Source organism: Cydia fagiglandana, chromosome 25 (assembly GCF_963556715.1).
Source record: "Cydia fagiglandana chromosome 25, ilCydFagi1.1, whole genome shotgun sequence".
In the NCBI taxonomy this organism is placed as follows: Eukaryota; Metazoa; Arthropoda; class Insecta; order Lepidoptera; family Tortricidae; genus Cydia; species Cydia fagiglandana.
In genome coordinates, this window is record NC_085956.1 from 2,199,659 (window position 1) to 2,216,903 (window position 17,245).

At 41.1% G+C, this 17,245-nt stretch overlaps 1 protein-coding gene across 1 annotated transcript in view; it reads right to left on the bottom strand.

Moving 5' to 3' along the window:
• The window catches only part of LOC134676790 (paired amphipathic helix protein Sin3a), a 70,762-nt gene that overhangs the window by 18,369 nt on the left and 35,148 nt on the right, over nt 1–17,245 (bottom strand). Inside the window, exons 11-23 of the mRNA XM_063535172.1 lie at nt 17,101–17,229; nt 16,244–16,333; nt 14,369–14,462; nt 13,715–13,886; nt 12,035–12,193; nt 11,537–11,709; nt 10,595–10,692; nt 6,689–6,805; nt 6,071–6,247; nt 3,531–3,635; nt 2,348–2,546; nt 1,356–1,523; nt 266–354 (exon numbers count right to left, since the gene is read on the bottom strand). Coding sequence (XP_063391242.1) covers nt 266–354; nt 1,356–1,523; nt 2,348–2,546; nt 3,531–3,635; nt 6,071–6,247; nt 6,689–6,805; nt 10,595–10,692; nt 11,537–11,709; nt 12,035–12,193; nt 13,715–13,886; nt 14,369–14,462; nt 16,244–16,333; nt 17,101–17,229 — 1,770 coding nt within the window. The remainder of the gene's footprint in view (nt 1–265; nt 355–1,355; nt 1,524–2,347; nt 2,547–3,530; nt 3,636–6,070; nt 6,248–6,688; nt 6,806–10,594; nt 10,693–11,536; nt 11,710–12,034; nt 12,194–13,714; nt 13,887–14,368; nt 14,463–16,243; nt 16,334–17,100; nt 17,230–17,245) is intronic.

Consider the following 17,245-nt stretch of genomic DNA (forward strand, 5'->3'; position numbering starts at 1 on the left):
ACAAGTTTTCACTATGACATTGACGCACCAAGGCGGTTTGTTTGCAGGTAGCCTACTGCGAAATGCGAAAATCGAAATTTCTTTATCTGCCTCTCGATCGCTCGATTTTGATATAGTAATGAAGCTATTACAACATTTAAGATAAGAAATTTGCTGTAAAAAAATAGTTTATCGTAATGTGGGCCATTATTTACGAATTTTGAAGGCATCATAGACAGTTTATGATATGTGTGTAGATAAATAATTTAAACTTCACAACACATACCTCTTGTTTCTCTTGTTTGACGGCTTTGTCCTCAGCCGCGGTGTCGGCCGTAGGGCTCCCGGCCGGGCTCGAAGGCTCCTCTTTCTCTTCTGTAAACGAATAAATTGTTAATATCCTGTGTAAAGTAGGGTAAATGGTAGTTGTGAAGGTGGGAGTGTCAGTAGGAAGGCAGCATGCGTTTATTCAACAGTGGGATTCTGTGTAAGCACATCGCATGGGTTTCATCATAGCAAAAAGAATAGATAGTATAGAGGGGTCCTGTCATTGTAAATTTTGTAGTCACAGCAAATTTACTGCCATCTATCGACACACGACTAAAACTCAGAATGAAGACGTGTAAAATTAAAAAATTATTTTCTTATTTTTATTTCATTTAGATCCATGTTCATTTACTGATATATATGTGTTAAAATTGTTAAATATGAAACGCTGTCGTCACGCCAGAATAGGCTAAAGGTGTGTGCGGCATCTGTCCGAGAATGACTTTTTCTTGATATCCGAGGCACGTTTTTTCCTTAGACTTTATTCATCTTATACGAAGTTACATATGTCTTTGATCATAGTGATTGTAGTAAGTTATTTTAAAATCGAAATTGGAGGAATTTGTGGTTTTAATATGTATTTTCAGATGGATGAAACCACAATATAATAGGATAGTAATAAGTAGTTTATAAGTATAGTTTGCTTTTTTTTAATTCACTCAATATATTTCTCTCTCTGCACCAATTGTAGGTATGGTCTAAGATCCGGTATATATGGTCGATCTTCACCAATACGCCTGACGGATGAAATATATTATATTTTAAGAAAGATAATATAATTAATATCTTCCAGAACATAAATAAATAGGGTTGCCTAAAGAAATATGGACATTGGACAAGGCTATTTTTAATGATTTTTTGAAAAAAAAAAATTACTTTCGACAAATTTCACCGATTTGTCTGACGAACGAAATAAGTTTCAATGGAAAGTATACAACTTGTACAACACGAATCAACTAGGTTGCCCATCTTTTTCCGGTCACTATTATGTGGTTGCCGTGTCGACGGAAGACGAAAGTGATCTAGGCCTGCAGGTCTACAACTCCTACCTTCATCTCTCTCGTCGTCGGAGAGCGGCTGGCGAGGATGCGCGAACAGGTCCGGCAGGAAGTGTCTCAGCAGCTGCTTGATGCGGCGTTTCTCCGCCTTCTGTATGCCGGTCTGACGCCGCGCGTGGTGGATCAGGAGCTCGGCGGCGTCACGGACCACTTTGATAGCTGGGGACAGAGAAACATATTAAACACTAGTTCAACATGAGAATATATGCAACATAATAACTTGTCAGATATTTTACAAGTATGTATTGTATAGAAAAATCGTAGGACTGTCTTTCACGGCTCACGGCCCGACGTAGACCAATTTTAAGGGATGTATACTCTGGCACAGCCACTTTGTTGACTTTGTCAGTAGAAAAAGGCGGCTTTGGGCGCAAAGGATTGATCTCCCATAGTAAAATAACAACGGGTTGCACTCCGGGAGTGCCGGTAGAAGTGACTCAATGACATTGTCACAGTTTTTCGATCAGGTCACGTGTCCGTCTTACGCTGTCGCGAGTTTAACATTTTTTCCCCATCACATAAAGTGCACTGCGCCGCTAGAGAAGATTTCACTTCAAAAATTTAAATGCGCGCCTTTTTATACAGACAAAATTAAGTGTGTCTGAGTATTGTTATGAGATGGAACGAAAAACTCACCTCTCATACATAACTAAGTACATTTTGTACAACAATTTGAATGGACATTAAAAAAAGATTTGCGTATTTCTATTTTACATAATATATTTCATTTTTGGAGACTTCAGTAGGAAGGCAGCATGCGTGTATCACCACAGAGAATCTGGTTTTGCACATCGCATGTGTTTCATCATTGTCCCATACCAGTATGAATAAAAGGTATAAAAATTATATCATTTATTTTTACGATTAAACACTAACGTTAAATTCGTTTTGTGCACCAGATTAATACAATTTTTTCACTCAAAATCGTATCATGTCATGGAATCGAGTGCTAATCTCAAGGAGTTAATGATTATGAGACGTACCTTCCTGCCGGTTCTTCATATGATAGTCCACCACTAGATGCGGGCCGGGCTTCCTGGCCGCGTACGCGCTCTCCACCTCGTTGTAGAGCGACTTGGAGCGCATGGCCTTCAGGTCGTTCTGCTTGAAGTTGATGCCCTGGTGGTCGAGCGACTTCAGGTAGTATTTCTCGTTCTGCTCGCGCCATTGCTTATTGAAACCCTGTAGGAAAGATTTTATAGCATTAATTAATGTTATCAAGATCTGTAATTTGAACTCTTGAGCATACTTTTCCACATCTTATACCTTAAACGAGCAATTCTTGTTTATTTATATATTTCGTGGATCTCAGAAACAGCTCTAACGATTTCAACGAAATTTGGTACATACGGGTTTTCGGGGTCAAAAAATCGATCTAGCTAAGTTTTATCTCTGGGAAAACGGGCATTTTTAGGGTTCCGTACCCAAAGGGTAAAAAGGGACCCTATTATTAAGACTTCGCTGTCCGTCCGTCCGTCCGTCTGTCACCAGGCTGTATCTCACGAACCGTAATAGCTAGACAGTTGAAATTTTCACAGATGATGTATTTCTGTTGCCGCTATAACAACAAATACTAAAAACAGAATAAAATAAAGATTTGAATGGGGCTCCCATACAACAAACGTGATTTTTGACCGAAGTTAAGCACCGTCGGGAGTGGTCAGTACTTGGATGGGTGACCGTTTTTCTTTTTTGCATTATGGCACGGAACCCTTCGTGCGCGAGTCCGACTCGCACTTGCCCGGTTTTTTGAGTTTTAAGGTCTCCCAGATACTGGAATATCACAAGGTGACGATATAATTGTTTTTTTTTTATTGTCGTGTCCGTCAAAACCCAACAAGTCGCCCGTAAGGTCAAAATGGGAACATGAATTAGCTATGAATCGTTTGTCTTTATCCATCTTTGACTTATGTATTTGTAAGGAGATAAAACATAATTTAACCGATTCGGTGCTGATGACACGTCTACCGTGTCATCAATGTTTTTTACACATGGCTGATGACACGGTAGGCGTGTCATCGTATTCTATGGCGCATGGCATGGCTGCCGTGTCATGAAATGATTGTTACGCGCCATAGCCAAAAGTTTTCGAAAATGGAACACGCAACGAATCGGTTAACTAAATCAGGCCTGTAAAGTTTTATGAATAAGGGGGTTAGTTTTTACCTTCTGCGCCTCCCTCCACTCTTCCTCCTTGGCCTTGAGCCGGCGCAGCACGACGGGCACGGCCACCACGGGGTTCTTCTTCAGCCCCGCTATTATGTCCACCGCCTGACAACAACATATACATTATTTATTTTCCATTTCTCATGCTCTGAAAGAGGGGTCATTGTTGTTCTAAAAGGTGTGCAGAAAATGATACGTAACTGCACTAGAGCATTTTAGGTTCCAAGTAAGATTTATTTTACGATAAGCAATTGAAATTTGGGTATAAATGGATATGTTATACAATTTTCATTCTGATATTTGACTCCCCATTCCATAAAAAAAAACTATTAAAGCTATTTAAGCTATTATTCTACTGTACAGTACATATGGTGCTACTTTCCCCCGCTACCTTCCAGTGTCCATAAAAGCCGATTCCCACCGGCTTGCCTGTTCTTGGACGTTTGAGCAGAGTTGTAAAGGAAATATGTAAGCCAAATTAGCCCCGGCTTGCCTATGGATATGTTTGACGCGCCGCCACTGCTACCTTCCCTTCCCTTTTTTACTGGTGGGACTAATCTTAATAAGACCTAGTTTCCCCCTCTGGGTGGGAAGGTCAGATGGCAGTTTGTCAAGCGGACCCCAGGTTCGCATGAGCCGTGGCAAAATGCCGGGACAACGCGAGGAAGAAGGCTGGTGCTACTTTCCCGCACTAGTGCGGCAATAAGCACTTTCCGTGCCTATGTCAAAAATGTAAAGGACCATATGTACTTTAAAACGTTGTACAATACACGTGCAAAAAGGTAATTCGCAACTCGTGTCGATTTAAAACACTCCCTTCGGTCGAGTTTCTATATATCGCCAATCGTTGCAAATTTCCTACTTTTCGCATTTGTATCGTAATGTACTATTACATTTCATTTTTATACATTTTACTAAACTGCCTAAGCGTGCAAATACTGCATAAAATATGCTTCCATTACAAATAAAACATGTAAAAGCATTAAGTACATTTAAACAACAACTAGAAGTAAAATAAAAACTATAAGCGCTCTACAGTTCCTATCCTTCCTTTTGGTTTCTACTTTCCATGCAGATAATAGTTAAAATGAGCAAATAATTAAACCATAAAGATAGAAATATGAACCACATCAAACAGATTTTACAAACGCAACAAAGCTATATAAAATAAACGTGTATACACATTCTAATTGTCAAATCCTCGTATTGTATTTTTGATTATACATCATATTTTTATTGGAGACTCAGTGACCATTCGTGTATCAACCACAGTGACTCTGTCATTGCCCGTGTATCATCATTGTCTCATATCATATTATTATTATTTAATGTCTAAAAAAATATTTGTTGTTTTCCATCAGAGAAAACTGATCAACTTTTTCTCAACAAATAAAATAATTCATATACATAAATAAAAATATACGCTTACTAGTAATTAAAAGGTAAATAAATAAAATACCACGCAAATAACCAAACCGGGATTCGAACCCGTTGCAACTTGGTGAGAAGTAAAATCAATCGCGAAAATGCAAGTAAATAAAAAAAGGCTCAGGTATATAAAGCTAAGTCAGAATGAAAAGTAGTTACCAAAGATGTAAACAAATTTACCAGTAATAAATGAAAATTTGGTCTATGGGCGTTTTGCGAACCCTCATACCCCAAGTTTGAGAGAAGTAGACGGGACCATATACAGATGTAGTGTATAATTGTTTTCCATCGTATTTTGTCGGAAACGTTCGTATTCAGTGGCGGATTTGCCCTAAGGCACAGTAGGCCCGGGCCTAGGGCGGCAAGATATTTAGGGGCGGCAAATTATGACAAAAACTTCGCTGATGGTAACAAGCAATAACTCAAAATGTAGTCATTATTATGGGTGCCTTGAAAGGGGCGGCTACAGGGCCTGGGGCCTACGGCGGCAAAGACTGCAAATCCGCCACTGTTCGTATTTGTCATGCTACTTCAGTCGACCTCAGTACTTTTTGTACCGAGACTGACTGAGATAGCAAGACACGTTCGTACGTTTCCGTAAAAATACGACGGAAAATAATTATGCACTACATCTGTACTTGCGTTGTCAAATTTCAGATTTGACGACGTGAAAGACTATTAAATAAATAAAAACTAAACATAAAATGTATTCATCCTTACGTGTCTTATAATGTAAACAAACGTGACGTCAAAGTGTTATTCCAACAATACGATTCATAGACTCTAGACATCGTAATGTCAGATGTTTTTGAGGTGATCCGTTCGTGACTGCGATTATTGATGAAAAACTTATTAGAAATGATATTTTTCAATGATCATTTGGTTGATTACAATACTTTATGAGTTTCATTAAGTATACAACCACATTTAAAGTGATGATTATTGTGTAAGTACAGAGAAAAGTAGGATAATGTCTTCGACAAGCGTTTGTTTACACGATAGGACAATTAAGGATGAATACACCTTACATACATAGTTTAAAGTTTTCTAGTTTACATCTTGGGTAACCTGTAGCCCTACAAATAAACATGCTAAGAGCTTGTCGCTCGTACCACCTTCTCGCCGTAGATGCGTCGCAGCGCCCGCTGGTGGATGGTTGCGGAGTGACCGCCGAGGCAGTCGTCGAGACGGTACTTGGCCGCGTCGTCCGCCGTCATTCGGGAGAGCTTCTTCTGCACGCCCTCTAGCACGCGGATGGTGGCCGCGTTGGTTTCAATTACTACGTCCAGCTGGAAAATAAAATAGGATTAATGATGTTTAAAAATGCTAAAATCCTATCCTATTTAGTCAGATTTAATACTTTGAATGTCACGCGTTCTTTTGTATACTTACGGCGCGATTCGAACTTTAAGATATCGCGCCGTTAGACATTCGCTCGATATGAAATAGTAAAGATATGTGACGTTCCACGGAAAAAGGTACCTTATGGCGGCTGGCGTTTACGCTTATTATTAACGCCGCTCCAATATTCAGTCGGGGCAATGGTACCTTTTGCCGTGGAACGTCACATATCTTTACTATATCTTATCTAGCGCATCTCTATTTCATTTCCCGCATCGCGCCGTTAGTCTCGTCACCATGGTGGCGGTACAAGCTATCAAAAATAACTTAGTTTCTTATAAAGGAAACAAAACAAAGAGTATTCTTTGACATATGTTTCTGACACTTACCTCAAATCTCTCATCTTCGCACCGATAGATGTACTCTTCATACTGCGTCTTGCGTGACGTCACAAACGTAGAGTCCTCGCTCCACGTAGGGAAGGACACCCAAGTATCGTTCAAAACCTGAAAGTAACATTAATTGTAGTAGCTGCGTGGAGGGGTGTATAGAAAGTAGGGAAGGACACCCAAATATCGTTAAAAACCTGAAAGTACATAATATGTAGTACTAATGTAGCTGTGTGGAGGGGTGTATAGAGGTCACGCCAGACGTCAGTAGGAAGTTGGAGTTCTGAGTTTGAACATCGCATGGTTTTCATTATTTTATTTGGGGCATTATCTATGAAAAGGTACTGCAGATGGCGCACAGCGTCGCGTGGCATTGTATTTATATCGGAGCATCGTTAATAATGGCGTAAGCGCCAAACACATTAAGGTCCCTTTTCATAGATAACGTCACATTTATTGCCCACCTCACCTAAGCTAAGTTCATCTAAATATAGGCATTTAACAGTGTAGGTAGAGGTATGTACTATAATTAGGCCAAGCTTCAATTAACTTTATTTTGAGATCGGAGCGTGGGCGGATCTAAATCGGCTATGTATAAATATTTCGTAACTTTAAATTGCGTGTTACATAAAATAGTCGCGGCGGTCAAAAAGTTTACCATTTCACAATATGCAATTAAATATATCGTCGGGTGACAAGCAAAAGTCACTAACTAACACCATTGAAATTATTGGACAATAAACCGTGTTACAAGTGTAATAAAGTGGATTGTTACTTTAATTTTACGATAGTACTAAGTGACTTTTGCTTGTCACCAGACGATATTACATGTATGTTTTTCAGAGCCGTACGAGTATTAATGAAAACTAGTAAGGCATAATGTGCATTACAATGTACAGTTTCAACCTTTTAAAAACTAAATAAAGTAGAATTTCTTTTGTTTCATTGTCTTCTTAAACAAACGAAAGTCACCCTAATATAATATACAACAAGGTTCACATTAAAAATAGGGAAACTTACGAGGTTAAGTTACATAAAAAGTCAATCCTATAATTGGCTACTTTCCTACTAGTCAAATCAGCTTCTTTTTAGGGTTCCGTACCCAAAGGGTAAAACGGGACCCTATTACTAAGACTCTGCTGTCCATCCGTCCGTCCGTCCGTCTGTCACCAGGCTGTACCTCACAAACCGTGATAGCTAGACAGTTGAAATTTTCACAGATGATGTATTGCTGTTGCTGCTATAACAACAAATACTAAAAACAGAATAAAATAAAGATTTAAGTGGGGCTCCCATACAACAAACGTGATTTTTGACCGAAGTTAAGCAACGTCGGGATGGGTGACCGTTTTTTTTTTGCATTATGGTACGGAACCCTTCGTGCGCGAGTCCGACTCGCACTTGCCCGGTTTTTTTAGAACTGTCAAAACGATTTGCTAATATGGAATTTATATGAAAACTTGTGTAGTGACGCCACAGTCAACTCACCTACTGTTTATATTTCAATTCGATTTATTAAATAGAAATTGTGGTAAAAAATGACTATGTTTTTGTATTTATTATCTGGTATTTTATTTCTTGCACGGTGTGAAATAATTTATTTTAAGTAGAGGAAAGTACCCAATTGCGTCAAGCTTCAATGAACTTTATTTCATTCGCGATCTGAGCGTGGGCGGGTGTATATCGTTTGTTTATTTATAATGATGTCGTAACGAAGTTTGTAAACCGGTGGGGTGAAGGTCGCTGTTTATCGATTGATCCGTTGTGTAAGGTTTTGGAACTTCTGTAGATTGATTAGGAGTGTTATTATTGGAGAGAAAGTTTGGAAACTTGATCGTAATTCGTAACCATCAAATTTCTAAATATGAAACGAGGAAAAATATACGTTTACACTTGGCACCTTATTCCTTTGTGATAATGCAAAAAATGTAAACATATCTTTGAAGCCGACTGACTGTACTACTATCTAGTTCCACAGACTTCAAAGTATTATCAAAATACAACTTTAGAAAAATTACAAATTGAATAAGTACTTGTTTTAGTTGGATCTAGTACACCCAGGCGAGGATTTCGTTGCTTTGCAACAGGTACATCCGTTCCACATCAATTTTGGTGGCTAGCCATAAGGGGCTGTCTATAAATTACGTCATCGATTTTTGACAATTTTCGACACCCCCCCCCCCCCTATAATCATCCAAAAATCATGCTTCAAATGACCTCATTTCCTCCTACTTCATGCTATCGTCATCCGATGTCCAGACCCCCCCCCCCCCCCTATTCGAATAGCCCCTAAGCCGCGCGCTGTCGCTACTTAGCGGCCATATCTGTTCTGATCGTAACAGACGCGTTTTGTTAGAGAGTGTCTTTTGTACCTAACACTATTATTTATTCTGTGGTACAACTAAAATAACAGGTAAATATTAATGAATTGAGTACATAGGTAGCTGTATATGACAATACGCACCGTTATCACGTAAATGAGGTGTTCACACACCAAAACTTAGTGTTGCGTCACATTGAGCGGTGCGTTACGCATGCGTCGTCAGTATGACAATTATTTTTGTGTGTCAACTCTCGTGAAGGTGTCACACCGTTATTTACAATACAAACAGTTGTGAAACTTATTTTTACTACTTCATGCGCGTAATTTCACTTTGGCGTATGTTATTATCAAAAATACGGTCGAATTGATAATGATAAACTCCTCCTTTTTTGAAGTCGGTTAAGAAATAAATGTTTTACGAAGTTTTTAGAATAAAATAAAAATAAACCTGCTATTTAGGTATGATTAGAACGAAGTTTTTAGAATAAAATAAAAATAAACCTGCTATTTAGGTATGATTAGAAAGGGATTTTTTTAAAACAATATTAGCTAAAAATAATAATTTTATCCACAAAATTGCCTCAAAATTAATGGAAATGGTTAATTTGGACTCGCGTCATCATTTATTTTTACACCGTCGATGAACTAAACGTCGTTGAACAACCTCACGCTGAATAGAATGTTGGACAAATGTAGTACAGATCCATCGTATTTTCTCGGAAACGTTCGTATTTGTCATGCTACTTCAGTCAACCTCAGTACTTTTTATACCGACACTGACTGAAATAGCAAAACACGTTCGTACGTTTCCTGAAAATACGATGGAAAATAATTATGCACTACATCTGAAGGTGTTGTTGTTGTACGTGTGGGTGAATCAACAATTTCTTGTTGTTGCTCTGTCCGGTCAGCCAAGATACAATAGTAGCATAGTTTGTTAGAAGACATTGTATACCACCTTCTTCTGACACGCTTGTGAGATTTGACTACCACAAAAAAAAAAGAGTGTTTTTGGAATTTAAATGCCAAAAATCAGGTTTTGAAGAGTGACCAAGGAGAACGTAACCATAGCAACGAGTGACAAGAAAAAGTTGATTCACCGTGTAATAATGATGTTTTGTTTAAGAAGTTTAGGTATATGTATGTAATGATGCATTAGTTATTTGTACAACAAGAGATCAAAGTTTGATATTTCTTCGAGTGCTTATTTCGAGTCCCGTGCAAGCGAAAGATTCTATAATAGATCTTGAGCGTAGTAAGGGATTCGAAAGCGCACGAGATGTAAATAACTTTGATCTGGTGTAGTACACAAAATTTTTCACCCTAAGCAGTGAGAACATACCTAGAGGGACAGAGATAATAGGATCCAAGTATATCGAACTTGTGTTAGACCCCGCATATTAAAATGACATTTGACTATAAAGGTCGTTTGAATGTCATTGTCTCACTCAGTGAGCAAAATGCGATTTTGCTCACTGAGTGAGACAAAATGACTCAGTGAGCAAAATCGCATTTTGCTCACTGTTTTCAAGAAGCAAAGTACCCTTGTTTGAGCTGCTGAGGTGAAAAAATATTGTGGTTACCTCCTTGCAGAGGGGCGTGCGGCCGGAGCAGCGGCGCGCGGCCGCCTCGCGCGGCAGCGCGCAGTACGACGTGCCCAGCCGCTTGCACGTCGACAGGTCTGAGGGGGAACACGGACACTTAAGTACTTAGGGCATACTGAAAATTCCTGGACTGGCCACTTAAAAAAACCGGGCAAGTGCGAGTCGGACTCGCGCACGAAGGGTTCCGTACCATAATGCAAAAAAAAAAACAAAATAAAGCAAAAATAAAACGGTCACCCATCCAAGTACTGACCCCTCCCGACGTTGCTTAACTTTGATCAAAAATCACGTTTGTTGTATGGGAGCCCCATTTAAATCTTTATTTTATTCTGTTTTTAGTATTTGTTGTTATAGCGGCAACAGAAATACATCATCTGTGAAAATTTCAACTGTCTAGCTATCACGGTTCGTGAGATACAGCCTGGTGACAGACGGACGGACGGACGGACGGACGGACGGACAGCGAAGTCTTAGTAATAGGGTCCCGTTTTACCCTTTGGGTACGGAACCCTAAAAATAAGTCGTCTCATATAACAGAATCCAGAAACTTTCAGTATGGCCCACGTAACTTCCTTAATTTATAAAAAACTTGCTTGAGTGTAGTAAAAAATGTAGCTTTATTGAATTATATTTGAGTGATATAAAGTTAGAATGTAACTGTGAGATCCTCGTATTTCAGCCCGTACAACATTGAACTTTATTGCTTAATATAAAAGTCCAGTTTTTAATAATTGCCCTGATTATGATACGTTATGACTAAAGTTCTTTGGTGAATAACATTGTCCGTGACACATGACGTCAGCGTCACGTTACGCGTTACGCTGAAGCGAGTTTATAATTTATTCCGCACCTCAAAATGTGCTCAGCGCCGCTAAAGAAGTTCTCACTTCAAACCTACCTCAAGTGCAAAAACCTTCGTACCTATATCAAGTGCAGCGTCGCCCTGCGGCCGGTCGTGGCGCAGCTGCGCGCCGAGCGGGCCAATGGGCTCGTAGCGCACGGACGGCTTGTTGTCCAGCGAGCGCTCGCGCTCCAACCGCTCCCGCTCGCGCTCGCGCTCGAAGCCCAACAGGCTGTTGCTGGACATGCCGTAGCTGTTGTACCCTGCGAATTTATGGATGAAATGAATAAAGTGGAATCGTATACAAAAATCGGAATAATTTTGCTTTACGAAGGGGCAAAATCGTGATCATAGTGATAGTATTTGATACCCGAGCAAGAGAAAGATTCCAAAATTGAACCAAGAGCGTTATGCTCTAGTTTCCTAGCATAGCGGTGCCATCATATAGCGAGCGGCCCCATACAAATACTACGACATCCATATTTAGCCCTATTATTTAGTATGGAGACGGCCGCTATGTGACAGCACCGCTATCCTAGTGAAACCGATCTTAACCCGCATTTTTGATTTTATTATACTAACCGGAGGTAGGCTGAGTGGGGGTGGAGGGGGGCGACACGGGCCCCACGAAGTCCTGCAGCCACTTGTGCAGCTCGGGGTGGCGGCACAAGAACGGTGACGTCACGGATACGAGCTCCGAGGACGAGATGATCTCGTTGGTGAAGAGTAGCAGGCATCTGAGGGGTAAAGGGTCAGTTAAAAAGAGAATATTAAAACGGTAAAAAACAATTTACACAGTTCTGAATCTGTTGTCGAAAATTTGTTTTTTTTTTTACCCTATTACAAACCTATTTTTTTGTCACGCCCTAGCAAGGTCCGTGCTGTACTTTATAATGTTATTATTATAGTATGTAAACAGCTTTGTAATACTATGATGCCATTCAATAAATGAATGAAACATTTTTTCTACAATATTTCCTGTCTCAAGTCAATTGAATTGACATTTCTGTAAAAAATCACAGCTTAGGTCTAGCGAATTCTGAGCGCCCGACGAGCTCTGTCAAAGAAGTTGTATTCCTGCTGGGTGCTTACTTGGCGGCCTCGGCGTAAGATACGTCGCGCACCATGCCGCCGGTCAGAGACGACAGACGGGACTTCTGAGGCCTACAGCTGTGTGAGAGGTTAGTCTCTTACCTAAGGAAGTTGTCATAGACCTCCTGCGATCTGAGCGCCCGCCGAGCTCTGTCAAAGAAGTTGTATTCCTGCTGCGTGCCGTACTTGGCGGCCTCGGCGTAAGACACGTCGCGAACCATGCCGCCGGTCAGAGACGACAGACCTGAGGCCTACAGTTGTGTGAGAGGTTAGACACTTACCTAAGGAAGTTGTCGTAGACCTCCTGTGACCTGAGCGCCCGACGAGCTCTGTCAAAGAAGTTGTATTCCTGCTGGGTGCCGTACTTGGCGGCCTCGGCGTAAGATACGTCGCGCACCATGCCGCCGGTCAGAGACGACAGACCTGAGGCCTACAGCTGTGTGAGAGGTTAGTCTCTTACCTAAGGAAGTTGTCATAGACCTCCTGTGATCTGAGCGCCCGCCGAGCTCTATCAAAGAAGTTGTTTCCTGCCGTACTTGGCGGCCTCGGCGTAAGATACGTCGCGCACCATGCCGCCGGCCAGAGACGACAGACCTGAGGCCTACAGCTGTGTGAGAGGTTAGACTCTTACCTAAGGAAGTTGTCGTAGACCTCCTGTGACCTGAGCGCCCGACGAGCTCTGTCAAAGAAGTTGTATTCCTGCTGCGTGCCGTACTTGACGGCCTCGGCGTAAGATACGTCGCGCACCATGCCGCCGGTCAGACGACAGACCTGAGGCCTACAGCTGTGTGAGAGGTTAGACTCTTACCTAAGGAAGTTGTCTTAGACCTCCTGCGACCTGAGCGCCCGACGAGCTCTATCAAAGAAGTTGTATTCCTGCTGCGTGCCGTACTTGACTGCCTCGGCGTAAGATACGTCGCGCACCATGCCGCCGGTCAGAGACGACAGGCCTGAGGCCTACAGCTGTGTGAGAGGTTAGACTCTTACCTAAGGAAGTTGTAGTAGACCTCCTGTGACCTGAGCGCCCGACGAGCTCTGTCAAAGAAGTTGTATTCCTGCTGCGTGCCGTACTTGGCGGCCTCGGCGTAAGACACGTCGCGAACCATGCCGCCGGTCAGAGACGACAGACCTGAGGCCTACAGCTGTGTGAGAGGTTAGACTCTTACCTAAGGAAGTTGTCATAGACCTCCTGTGATCTGAGCGCCCGACGAGCTCTGTCAAAGAAGTTGTATTCCTGCTGGGTGCCGTACTTGGCGGCCTCGGCGTAAGATACGTCGCGCACCATGCCGCCGGTCAGAGACGACAGACGGGACTTCTTGGGCGGCGGGAGGCCTACAGCTGTATGAGAAAAGACTATTAGAACATCTGTGTGTATATTATATAAGATTGTGGTATTGGGAGATGGTCAGAACATAAAAATGCAGCCATTAGTTATATCATGGTGGTCAAACGGTAATTTGTTTCATCATATTAATTACGATTCCGAGAGTTCAGTTTTAGAAAAGAATTACTTCAATTACTCTTTTTTGACGTAATTCTATATGCAGAGTATACTGATTTTATAGTAGTCGAATGAAGAAAAAACTCGTCTTAAGAAATCGTAACATTAAAAATAGACGTCTATTTCTTCAAAAACAACAGAACTTTCAAGGGCAAACATGCGTCCGAGAATAAATTCTACAAACTTATTATTATTTGGTGAAATGAATTCTATTTATAGGTGAATAGAATTCATTTTTAGTTTAGGGCGGCCAGTTACTAAAAATGGCCTGTTACTGGCGAATTACGTATTTGGATTAAAATATAATAAATGTACTTACGCATCTGAGTAGAGGAGGTGAAGCTGGGTGATCGCTTCAGATGCTGCGGCGGCGGAGCGCTGCTCGACACAGTACTGGTGTGTTTGGGCACCTGCTGACATACATCACGTCAGTGAACTATATGTATCTTTAGGTATTTCAATAAAAGTAAACAAACAATTGAAACACTGGGCCCAAGGTCGACCGACAGCAAACAGTTAATAAAGCAAGTGTCGGTCAGATTAACCTCTAGCCGCCCATACGTCAAACCTTGCCAAGCAAAATGAAATTTTATTTTGTCAGCACAAAGTTCAAATTAGAATGGGACAGGAGACCTTTTTACAGGTCTTTGGGCGGCTAGAGGTTAATAGGTGTCTCGGGCGACCATAGGGCGGGCTCCTTCTTGGCTCAAAGATTAATTTTGGCGGTTCAAAGGGGCAACGCCGCCAGCATTCTAGGGTCCATTCCAGAAACAAACAATTGGTACATTTTCGAGTAGTAACATTTATTGGTTAACTGACCAATTACAAAACCGCCTGGATCTGTTACATTATTTGATCGTGTAATGTTTTCATCTACCCTCAACCACAGAATAAATAGTAGTACTAAGTACAGAAGACTCACTCTCTAACAAAACGCGTCTATTACGATCAGCACAGATATGGCCGCTAGGTGGCGACAGCGCCACGCGCGGCTTATGGCAAACCCCTAAATTGGGGCCGAACGGATGTACTTTTAGCTACCTGTAGCAAAGCGACGAAATCGCGGAGTGAGACACGCCTGCCTCAACTAGCTTAAGGAGCCATTTGAGGGTTTTATTTAAATACCTAAAGTTATATATCTATATACCTATAGTATAGTAAGTACAGTCGCCATTACTCTATACAAGTTCATACAAAAACACACAAGTGTGATATATTATTGGCCGGTACTGTATATCCGACCAGTCAAGGCGCTGACAAATATTTGACCTTCTGAGACTAAACGTACATTACAATGTCCATATTCGTGCAATATAATTTGAACCGCTCATGAGGCACTGGTCCCACCATGAGCTATCGGCTATAAACACGAACAAAAGATAAGCACTCCCGTGTAAATAAAAGAGACACGGCGATATTTATAGTTACTCGCCCAGCGGTGAGCTATAAATATCGCCGTGTCTCTTTTATTTACACGGGAGTGCTTATCTTTTGTTCGTGTTTATAGCCGATAGCTCATAGCTTACTAGTTCGCGGTGGGACCAGTGCCTGAACCAAATAAAGTACCATTTCTTTTGTTTCACTGCTTTTTAAAACGAACGAAATTCGTTCTAATTTATTTATGGAATAAGGTTCAAATTAGAAATTATATATGGTGGGTCTTACGAGATTAAACACGTCTCTATTATCAAGGCGCTAGAGTGCGTGATGGCGCTATACTGTCGTCGAATACGCGAGGTATACAGGGTGTCCCAGAATTCGACGTCAAGCCGTAAACGGATGATAGACCAAGTTATAACAGTTATCATAAAAATACAAAAAAAAAACCAACTCATGTTCTTTAAAAATTATGGTCACTTTAAAAATTCACTAAAAAATCCACACCCTGTAATTATTCAAGATTACACAATAATAAAAAAATTAGAACAAATTATGGAATTTGTAGTAACAAGAGTTAAAGAACCATTACAGGGTGTGGATTTTTTAGTGAATTTATAAAGTGACCATAATTTTTAAAGAACATGAGTTGGATTTTTTTTTTTGTATTTTTATGATAACTGTTATGACTTGGTCTATCATCCGTTTACGGCTTGACGTCGAATTCTGGGACACCCTGTATTGCTTAAGGCACGTCGAACACGCGAGGTATAGAAATGCTTAAGGTAGTGAGTGCAAAGTAGTGATGGTAACAGACCTGCGGCAACAGATGCTGCGGCGGCGCGGCGTGCGGCGGCGAGGGCGCCGGCGCGGGCAGGAAGCGCTCGGGCTCCGGCTCGGGGCGCGGCTGAAACATATGCACGTTAACACTCGGGAACCTGGACTCTTCATACCACATTATTACCGCATTACGGAACATGCGACACAACTGAAAACCGCCGTGTCGCCCAAATAATTTTTAGCTTGTAAGATTTTACTATTGTATGTATGTTAGTTTTTAAAGTTTGTAATGTATCTATGGGCCTTAGTTGCCTGATAAATGATATTTGATTTGATTTGGTTACTAGAGAGTCTCTTTTATTTTTTGCCATTTTTAAATATTGTGGCCTATTTTACCCTTTTGTGTTAATTCTATTCAGAATCACAAGCTCTTTCGATCCTAAAAAATAAAAAATGTGCGTTGACGCCGCAATCGCCGGTCCGCAAGCTCCAAATGACACTTCCTCAGTGTGGAGTGCAACATGTCGAGCGTTTTTCGACTTATACGTGAGTGACCCGTTTTTACGAATAAGAAACCATTTATTGCAACACAAAAAACAAATAATAAGATTTAAAAAAATTGGCTTGTTCGGCAAAAGGTACGGGCTCAGCATACGAGTACGCTGCGTCAGTCATTTCATTACAAATTGCCTGGGCAGCGCTGATTTTCAATCCGTCCCCTTCACATAACCACATTGACATTTAAAAATGAAAATGAAAAAATATTTATTACATTAATAAATGTTACATAACAAGGTAACAGGTTGGGACTCCCTATTAAGTATATTATACCTGTATTTATGCGGGTTAAAGGAAATTTTCCAGATTTTTTATATATTTAAGTAGCATAATTACCTGGGGCGGCATGAGCGGTGGCGTGCGCGGGTGCGGCGGGTAGTGCGGCTTGGTGACCGCTTTAGCGTCCGGCAGGAACTGCCCGAACTCGGCCAGCAGATCGTCCTGGTTCTCAAACAGCTTCGCCACCTGTTCCAACGACAAC